This window comes from Nycticebus coucang, chromosome 9 (genome assembly GCF_027406575.1).
Source record: "Nycticebus coucang isolate mNycCou1 chromosome 9, mNycCou1.pri, whole genome shotgun sequence".
NCBI classification, from domain to species: Eukaryota; Metazoa; Chordata; class Mammalia; order Primates; family Lorisidae; genus Nycticebus; species Nycticebus coucang.
The window spans coordinates 118,731,207-118,741,765 of record NC_069788.1 but is presented as its reverse complement, the minus strand read 5'-3'; the positions used below and the strand labels follow the sequence as shown (position 1 = coordinate 118,741,765).

The window sequence follows — 10,559 nt, the reverse complement described above, 5'->3', positions numbered from 1 at the left end:
CCTCATGGCTGGTGTGTTTGAGAGGGGATCATTTCACCAACAGGTGCAGCCACCTGGGTACTGCCTGGGGCCCCCCATTTGCCTTGAGGGCTAGGACCAAACTTGGCCTGGATCACATTATGCTACCCAGAGGCTAGGGTGAAGGGGTAGATTCAGGTTACCAGACCGGGTGTGGGGTCAGAAAAAAAGGACTGGAAAGGAATGTTATCTGCCTTCCCACAGGGAAGCCCCACCCCAGCAGCCTTCTTGGTTCAGAAAGGGGCTTCACAAACAGAATAGGCTGACACCTGTAATCCCAGTATGTTGGGAGGCCCAGGTGGTGAAGGATCACTTAAGGTCAGGAGTTTAAGATCAGCCTGGGCAAAAATTACAAAATTTAGCTGGGTGGGGTAGCCCATACTTATAGTGTCAGCTACTCAGGAGGCTGAAGCAGGAGGCTCCCTTAAGCCCAGCAGGTTGAGGTTGCAGTGAGCTATGATACCACAGCCCTCTAGTCAGGGTGATAGAGTGAGATCTTGTCTCAAAAAAGCAACACACATACACACAATAGAAGAAAGAGAGCCAATCCTGGAACACAGACATCAGTATATTTTATGTGCACGAATGTGAAAAGGAAGAGACAGAGAGACCAATGGAGACACAGAGCAGGCAGTGGGCTCACAGACTGATCACATGTCCTTCTCGAGAGGTGCCCGGTTAGGAGACAGTCCCATTTACATCAAAGGTCCTTTTGCAGAGTCAGGGCCTACAGCTCCACCAGGCCTGGGGTGGCCTCAGGGTAGAAGGCACTCTTGCTGCCATAGCTCCTCTTCACCCCCTGGTGATGTCTGCATAAACGCAGGTTCTCATGAACTGACCCACTCAGCAGCTGCCCCTCCCCTAGGAGACCCATTCAGAATGAGGGACTAGGACAAAAGGGCTTCATGGGCACACCCTACGTATTATTGCTGTGAATAAGCATAGGCCATTGTGACTCACTGGCATCGAAGAGGGGACAGGGCACGGGGACAGGATGCCTAGCAGACATCAGAAGCGATTTAACCATGCAGAGCAGCACATTGCAACCTGTAACTCAGAGTTGCTTTCAGGTCCAGTGGAGAGTGGCCCAGGACATCAGGTTCATAGCCAGCAGACTCTCCCCACCAGCACCCATACTGCTTGGCAAGGCTGGGATTACTTCAAACTTTGAGTTCCTGGGCACTAAGGAATTGGGGCCCGGAAGAGCCCCACAAAAGCAAAAGTTGAAGTCGGTCTGGGATACCCCTGGGGAGACGTGAACCTGAGATACCATGGTCAGGCCACAGGTTTTTGCCACCTCCTTTTGGGGGCTCAGTGCCCCTCAAAGGCCAACAGGAGCAGAGGGGCACCTAGCTGTGGCAGAAGCAATGCTGCATGTTGGCCAGGCACACAGGCTCACCTCAGGACCTCCTACACTTGGGAGCTCAGAGGGCCCAGAGAGAAAGTGGTACCAGGGAATGCCCCCAGGCAGCATCTGGAGCGGCAGATCCAGGGGGCCTCGAGGGGTCACTCTGGGCGAGGATTATGGAGGCCTTACTCTGGGAGACATCAGCAAGCTTGTCACTGGATTCAGTTGTGGAAGGGGTGTGTGAAGGTGGCCTGTGTGGTCTTGGGTCCCAAGAGACCTAGATAATATGAAATTGGGAGAGAGGACCAAGGAAACAACGGCCCAGAGGAAACAGAGAAGCCAGAAAATATTCTCCCTCTGCAATCCTCTCCCCACGTGGGGAAAACAATCTGTCCCCACTGGAATCCTGATTCTCTGTGGTCCCCAAAGCCCAGGAACTGGGGCCATAATAAAATCAAAGGAAAGACCGCAGAATGTAGTTAGTTCATCCCTGGATTTGAGGAGCCTGCCCAGGTAAAAGGCAGGGAAACGCCCTCCATTATGCTCAGGACAAGACCAACTGCAGAAAAATCCTGCCAAAGGCAGTCACCAAGCCTCAGTCCTAACCCAGGACAACCCCCAGTCCTGTACCCTGGGTGGTGCTGTCTGCATGGTCCTGGTGGAACAACCAGCAAGGAAAAGGAGATTCTCTCCACAGGTTTGTCACATTTTAATGACCTATAAAAAGGGAAAGGCTAATTTCTTACTAAGAATCCTAGTGTGTTCAAGAAGAGACTAAGTACCATAGGATGGTGCACTTTATGATGGACCCCCTCCCCTCAGAGTTGGGGGCAGAGCCAGAAGTAGGCTGGAGTGAGGATTCACCCTTCCACTGCCAGCAATGGACCTGCCATGGGGGAAGAGGGGCAAACGAGATGACAAAGCCCACGAATGTGGCAGGTGAACACTGTTTAAGGAGCAAGCTCAATGAGCCAGCTTTGCGGGGAGAGTGGGGCAGTGGGCGGCACTGAGGAGGTTCTGCTACAGGGCTGGGGCAGAACCAGAACTGACCCCTTCCCAGAAAGGGTGCTCAAAGGACCTTCCAACTGACCTCTTTTTCTTCCTTGCTCACTCTTCATGGGTCTCAACAACAGACACCTGCTCTGCTCCTCCATTTCCCCAGAAACTAGACTGCTCAACTAGCTTGAAAAGAAACCAGTCAGGGCACAGATGACCTAGAACTCTGCCCTCCTCCACTTAGTTGACTTGCCTCTAGGCCCAGCTGTGGATCCACAGGGCCCCTCTCAGCTTGACTGAGGTGTCATTCCTTTTCATCAGGGCCACTGTGGGGAGGAGCACTGCCACAGCCCTCCAGACCTGAGGCAGTGGGGAGGCTAACCAGGAACGCCCCTGGCGGTGGGTGGCTGGGGTAGCAGAGGAAAGGCTGCAGGACAGCCGGGGGCCTGCTGGCTGCTGCTGTGTGTAGAGTCAGGGATGGGTGGGTGTGGTGGCCACCATGAACAAAAGGGCCGCTAGTGGTAAAGGCCTTGAAAACAAGAGAAAAAGGGAAACGCCACCAAACACACGGGGATTGAAACCTCCAAAAGCCCAAGGTTGGTGGGAATCCAGCACCACGGGGGCCCCCAGAAGGCCAAGGGAGCAGCATGGAGAGGAGCTACGGGAAGATCTCCCAGCCCTTGCAGACCTACTAAGCCGCCTCCAGGCTGCCCGTCTCTCAGGCCAGCAGCTCAGCAGGCCCCAGGGAGGTATTGGTTGCAAGCAAGCACCTGAATATTGCCTAATGGAACCAGCCAAAGCCCAGCGGAATCTCCATAAGAGGGAGTAAGCTCAGGCCTGGCCTCCCACCTGTGGACCCGTTCTCAACATCTGTTAGCCAGGACAGGACCTGCTGCTTCCCAAGTCAACCATGTAGTCCAGTCAGCCACAGACCTCCTGCCACCAGCCTCCAAGTTGCACTGAGATCCATGGACCCTTCCCAATGTCCTTCTGCTGCCTTGACACCCCCCATCCCCCAACACCTGGTCACACACCCCCACACACCGGCCCACCCTGGAGGGCAGTAGGCCTGTGAGTAACAGGGCCCCACAGGGCTGAGGCCAGGCTTGTGCTGTGTGGAAGGGGCAGCCCCACCAGCTTGGTCTCTTTGTCCATGGGTTCCCCCGCCCCCTCCTCAGTCGGTCTTGACATGACCATTGGCCAGGGCAAGGGCGCCACTGGGCTCCCCTGGCTCTGCGTCCTTGTCGAAGCGGAGACGCAGGGTGTTGCGGATGATGAACTGCTCCATGATGAGGGCCCCGCAGAACCAGGGCACGGCGTACTCCAGGGTGATGAGCCCCATGAAGTCAAAGTCGAACTGGGAGTAGTCCCAGGGGCAGGCGTTGAACTGGCGCAGGATGAAGCCAGTGGTGAACTCCCACAGGTAGGTCCAGAGTGTATAGATGAGGCAGCGCACCAGGAGCGGGCAGCGGCCACGCAGGCGCAGGTACATGCGTTCCACGATGAGGATGGACGTGCCATAGATGAAGAGGGCCCACACGCTCGTGACCCCCGGGAACTTCCAGTTCAAGTTCACCACAAACTCCCAGGCTGCTGTGAACATCACCTCGCAGAAGTAGCCGTGGATGGCGTATAGGTACCAGCGGGACAGCGCCGTCAGAGGTTCTGCAGAAGCCATGGTGCAGGCTGGGGCCGGCTGCTGGAGACACAGAGACAGGTGACGGGGGAGTCCCTTCTGCTGCCCCCACTGCACGGCCCAAGCCTCTGGCCTGACCAGGCTGGAGGGGATTTCAAACCTGCCTCTACTTTCTCCTTCCCCTAGGGAGGTGTCTCCTACACTGCTTATAACTTCCATGGATTATCTGGGGTCAATTGCAGCACTGGCCGTCCTGGCCCACCAGGCAGATAGCAGATTTCTCACCAGGTCCATCCCCCAGGGACCCTATCTCTTCCCTCACTTCCTCTCAGATAGTCCCATGTCACTCACATTTCTGCATACCTTGCCACATTTGTATATGTGTGTATATGCCATTTTAACCATTTTAAGTGTGCAATCTTCAGTATATTCACAATTTACTGTAACCATCACCACCATTCATTCCTAGAACTTTATCATCATCCCAGACTGACACGTAATCCTAGCACTCTGGGAGGCCAAGGAAGGTGGATCGCCTGAGTTCAAAACCAGCCTGAGCAAGAACGAGACTCTGTTTCTAAAAAAATAGCTGGGCGTCAAGCGGTGCCTGTGGCTCAAAGGGGTAGGGCACGGGCCCCATATGCTGGAGGGGGTATAGGTAGGTAGGAGGAGGGTGTGAGCAAGCCTGAAAGCTGAGGAAGAGTTTGGCAATTAGTGGGTGGCTTCCCAAGTAGGGTTTGCTCAACTCAAATCCAACAGCCCTCATCCTTGATGAAGGTCCTAAGGGCAGGCGGTCCACTAGAGGGCCAGGACTCAAGCTGACTTGTCTGGGCAAGGTATTATCACTCCAAGGGAACAGGTGACAGGGAGGAGAGCTGGCCTTCAGAGTATCTGCCTGCTGCTCTCAGAGCCTGCTGAACTCTTCCCCAGGGAATGGGGGCAGAAGGCAGAGCCAGCAGTGAAAGTGAAGAGACTGCCCTATAGGTCTAAGACAGGCCAGAGGCAAAACCAGAGGCCATTGGTTTTGTCAAAAACACAGGGACTGGGAACTTCTGACCAGAGTAGCACCTTGCTAGAACATTGTGATTCCTCTTCCCTGCAGCCAGGCTGGGCAGGCCTTCCTTCCACCTCACTTACTAGCCAAGCTTCATTCTCCACCCCAGACACCTAAATCCTTACAGTTCCACACTCTGGGAAGACCCACATCCCTTCTAGAAAGCTCCTGAGGGCACAGCTATGAGGCCAGTCCCCTGGGAGACGGTTTATTGGAAGTGAATGCAGGGAATGAGAGGAGGGAAGTTGTCTTTCCAACTGGGCTAAGATGCAAGGTCTGAAACTGCCCTGAGCTTCCCCTGAAGGCTGTCAAATTAGAGGGAGGAGGAAAACAGGGCTTGCTTCAGGGCCAGAAGAGAAACACATGGAGGGAAACACCTTCAGCGGCTGGCTCAGATACCATGGGGCTCCTCACTCTCACTGTGGACATCTCCTGGGAAAGTCCCTTGAGATCAGCGATGCTGCAAACCTTAATGGGGTCCTCCCCAAACTCCCAAGTCACAATAATAATAACCAGGCATTCTTCTCAGTACTTTCCATGTCAATCCTCAAGCCCATTTTACAGATGGGGAAAGTAAGGTAGGAAGAGCCTACCTTCTTACACATATAAAAGTCAGGGTTAGAATTCAACCCCCACAAGTCTAGCTCAAGTCTTCACTCCTGATCAGCATACTGCTCTACCTGAGGCAGACTGTAGGCTCCTTGGAGGGCACTACCATTTTCTTCTGAGCTTCCACTTCTGGAAGGCTGGGATAGTTATATGGGGGGATATCAGGAAGCAAGGAAAAGGAAAGGAGCTTCTGGGTTAGTGATTTTCAGCCGGCGTGCTATGAAAATTTTTAAAGATCATTAATTAATTATTTTCAAAAGAAGTTCAAAGCACAGTAAGTATAAGACAAAGTTTCACTATGTCGACCTCAGTACAGTGCCGTGGCGTCACAGCTCACAGCAACCTCAAACTCTTGGGCTGAAGTGATTCTTTTGCTTCAGCCTCCCAAGTAGCTGGGACTACAGGCATCTGCCACAAGACCCTGCTATTTTTTTGTTGCAGTTGTCACTGTTGCTCAGCTGGCTGGGACTGGATTCAAACCCGCCAGCAATGGTGTATGTGGCCGGCGCCATAATCACTGTGCTATGGGCACTGAGCCTTTTCACTCTTTTTCTTGATCGACATTATTTCAGTGTGTTGCTGAAGTATAACTATAGGTTCAAGTGTGCTGGGAGATAAAAAAGGCTGAAAAACACTGTTCTAGGTAGATCATCAACAAAGCTCACTATTCTGGGTATGAGAGCTACCAAAGGCTCCCAGCTGTGGGAGCTCTCACAGCTCACAGGCTGTGTTCTGGGAGGATCCACACTCAGCCCTATAAGGTCAAAGCTGACTCTCCTAGGACCATGGCAGCAGCCAACCCTCAGGGCCTTTAGACATGTGCCATTCCAAGACCCCTCACAAGGGGACACATGCTTGGAACCTCCCAACTGCTAGCCCACCCAGTGCTCCTGGGAATCTCAGACGGCCAAGCCCTGACACAGACATGTCAGCCAAGAGCACTGGCCAGCATGCAGGCTGCCCAGAGCAGCCACCTACCTAAAGCAGCAACAGCCAGAGCATCAGGAGCAAACATCCTTCCTACACATGGGACTTTAGGGGCCTCAGGTACTAGCAAATCCCAGCAGGAGGCAAAATAGGGCGAGCGGGTTTGAGGAATGGAGTCAGTCTTAGCACAGATGTCCACGGGGCTCAAGAAGCAAATGACACCCTGCAGATTGACTGGAATGTTCTTCCCAGACCTTCACATGGCCACACTTCCTTTTATCATCTAGGTCTCAGCTCAGATGTCATCCCTCCTCAGGGAACTTCTCTGGTCCCCCAATCCATAAAAGCCTCTGTCACTCATGTCATTCCATCTTGTTTTCTTTTTTCTTTTTTTCTTGGAGACAGAGTCTTGTTTCGTTGCCCTTGGTAGAGTGCCTTGACATCACAGCTCACAGCAACCCAAACTCTTGGGCTGAAGTGATCCTCTTGCCTCAGCCTTCCGAGTAGCTAGGACTATAGGACCCTGCCACAGTGTCTGGCTACTTTTTGAGATGGGGTCTCGCTCTAATTCAGGCTAGTCTTGCACTCCTGAGCTCAAGCAATCTACCCACCTTTGCCTCCCAGAGTGCTGGGGTTACAGGTGGAAGCCACCAGACTGGCCTCATCTTAATTTCTTCATAGCACTTTCACTTTCTAAGATTTTGTTACTTATTTATGGTCTGTCTCTTCTTCCCAACTAGAATGAAAAGCTTCATGAGGACAGAAGCTTTGTCTTGTTCACTTCTCAGTACCCAGTGCCTAGAATGTACCTGGCAATAACACTAATGCCTGGGAATGGATGGATAGACCCAAACAGGCTCAGGCACTAAGGAGGGCAGGTATAAACCACTGGCTGGCTCAGCCTCTCTCTTCTCCTCTTTCCGGGATGATACAGCCTTCTAAGATTTTTTTTTTTTTTAAGAGACAGATTCTCACTTTATTGCCCTCATTAGAGTGCCATCGCATCACAGCTCACAACAACTTCCAACTCCTGGGCCTAGGAGATTCTCTTGCCTCAGCCTCCCAAGTAGCTGGGACTACAGGCGCCCGTCACAACGCCCAGCTATTTTTTTGTTGCAGTTTGGCCGGGCCCGGGTTCGAACCCACTATCCTTGGTATATGGGGCCGGCACCCTACCCACTGAGCCACAGGCGCTGCCCGCCTTCTAAGATTTTTAATTCTAGCATTTGAAAAATTCCTTGTTTTTCCTGATTACAAAAGTACTGTGCTCTCAACTAAAACTTAAACACTACAGAGCAGAATTAAGGAGAAAGCAAAAGTCCTGTGCAATCCCACATTTTAGTGAGTCACTATTAATGGTATATTGTAAAGTCATCCAGATTAAATTTTGTTTTAAAAGAAGTCAATCCTGGCTCGGCACCCATAGCTCAGTGGTTAGGTCACTGGCCCCATACACTGGGGTTGGCAGGTTCAAACCCAGCCCAGGCCGGCCAAACAACAGTAACAACTGCAACAACAACAAAAACAACAAAATAGCTGGGCACTGTGGTGGGCACCTGTAGTCCCAGCTACTCAGGAGGCTGAGGCAAGAGACTCGCTTAAGCCCAGGAGTTGGAAGTTGCTGTGAGCTGGGATGTCATGGCACTCTACCAAGGATGACATAGTGAAACTCTGTCTCAAAATAAATAAATAAATAAATAAATAATAAAAAGTAGTCAATCCTGACCTATATCTCTCAATATAAAAAAAAATGAGGACTTTTGAAAAACTCGATATCCAAAATTTTACCAGACTTATCAATATTCTCCACTGATGTAAACGGCTTAAACTGTCCTCTAAAGAGGCACAGGTTAGCTGACTGGATACAAAAACTCAGGCCAGATATTTGCTACATACAAGAGTCACATCTTACCTTAAAAGATAAATATAGACTCAGGGTAAAAGGATGGTCGTCCATATTTCAGGCAAATGATAATCAGAAAAAAGCAGGTGTTGCAATTCTATTTGCAGACACAATAGGCTTTAAGCCAACAAAAGTAAGGAAGGATAAGAATATTCAATATGATGAGATTTCAATTATTAATATTTAAGCACCCAACCAGAATGCGCCTCAATTTATTTGAGAAACTCTAACAGACATGAGCAACTTGATTTCCTCCAGCTCCATAATAGTCGGAGATTTCAACACTCCTTTGGCAGTGTCGGATCGATCCTCCAATAAGAAGCTGAGCAAAGAAATTTTAGATTTAAACCTAACCATCCAACATTTGGATTTAGCAGACATGTACAGAACATTTCATCCCAACAAAAATGAATACACATACTTCTCGTCAGCCCACGGAACATACTCCAAAATCGATCACATCTTAGGTCACAAATCTAACCTCAGTAAATTTAAAGGAATAAAAATTATTCCTTGCATCTTCTTGGACCAACATGGAATCAAAGTTGAACTCAGTAACAACAGGAATCTGCATACTCATACAAAAACATGGAAGTTAAATAACCTTATACTGAATGATAGCTGGGTCAGAGATGAGATTAAGAAGGAAATTGCCGGGCAGCGCCTGTGGCTCAGCGGGTAGGGCGCCGGTCCCATATGCCAGAGGTGGTGGGTTCAAACCCAGCCCAGGCCAAAAAAAAAAAAAGAAGGAAATTGCCAAATTTTTGGAACAAAACGACAATGAAGACATGAATTATCAGAACCTCTGGGATACCGCAAATGCAGTCCTAAGAGGGAAATTTATAGCATTGCGAGCCCTCCTCAAGAGAACGGAAAGAGAGGAAGTTAACAACTTAACGGGACATCTCAAGCAACTGGAAAAGGAAGAACATTCCAACCGCAAATCCAGTAGAAGAAAAGAAATAACCAAAATTAGAGCAGAATTATATGAAATTGAAAACAAAAGAATTATACAACAGATCAATAAATCAAAAAAGTTGGTTTTTGAAAAGGTCAATAAAATAGATAAACCTTTGCTAACCTAACCAGGAAAAAAAAAGAGTAAAATCTCTAATTTTATCAATCAGAAACGACAAAGACGAAATAACAACAGACTCCTCAGAAATTTAAAAATCCTTAATGAATATTACAAGAAACTTTATTCTCAGAAATATGAAAATCTGAAGGAAATTGATCAATACTGGGAAGCACGTCACCTTCCAAGACTTAGCCAGAATGAAGTGGAAATGTTGAACAGGTCAATATCAAGTTCTAAAATAGCATCAATCATACGAAATCTCCCTAAAAAGAAAAGCCTGGGACCAGATGGCTTCATGTCAGAATTCTACCAAACCTTTAGAGATCTAGTACATATATTACTCAACCTGCTCCAAAATATAGAAAAAGAAGGAAGACTACCCAACACCGTCTATGAAGCAAACATCACCCTGATCCCCAAACCAGGAAAAGACTCAACAAGAAAAGAAAATTATAGACCAATATCACTAATGAATATAGATGCAAAAATATTCAACAAGATCCTAACAAACAGAATCCAGCAACACATCAAACAAATTATACATCATGACCAAGTCGGTTTTATCCCAGGGTCTAAAGGCTGGTTCAATATACGTAAATCTATAAATATAATTCAGCACATAAACAAATTAAAAAACGAAGCCCATATGATTCTCTCAATTGATGCAGAAAAAGCTTTTGATACTATACAGCATCGCTTCATGATAAGAACACTTAAGAAAATTGGAATAGAAGGGACATTTCTTTTTTTTTTTTTTTTGTAGAGACAGAGTCTCACTTTATGTCCCTCGGTAGAGTGCCATGGCCTCACACAGCTCACAGCAACCTCCAACTCCTGGGCTTAAGCGATTCTCTTGCCTCAGCCTCCTGAGCAGCTGGGACTACAGGCGCCCGCCACAACGCCCGGCTATTTTTTTTTGTTGCAGTTTGGCCGGGGCCGGGTTTGAACCCGCCACCCTCGGTATATGGGGCCGGTACCTTACCGACTGAG

At 49.2% G+C, this 10,559-nt stretch overlaps 1 protein-coding gene across 3 annotated transcripts in view; it reads right to left on the bottom strand.

Annotated features, from left to right (window-relative positions):
• Positions 1-539: 539 nt before the first annotated feature.
• The window catches only part of TMEM229B (transmembrane protein 229B), a 49,373-nt gene continuing 39,353 nt past the window's right edge, over positions 540-10,559 (bottom strand). For all 3 annotated transcript variants that reach the window (XM_053601706.1, XM_053601705.1, XM_053601707.1), the window contains exon 3: positions 540-4,061. In XM_053601706.1, coding sequence (XP_053457681.1) covers positions 3,537-4,040 — 504 coding nt within the window. In that variant the 5' untranslated portion in view covers positions 4,041-4,061 and the 3' untranslated portion in view covers positions 540-3,536. The remainder of the gene's footprint in view (positions 4,062-10,559) is intronic.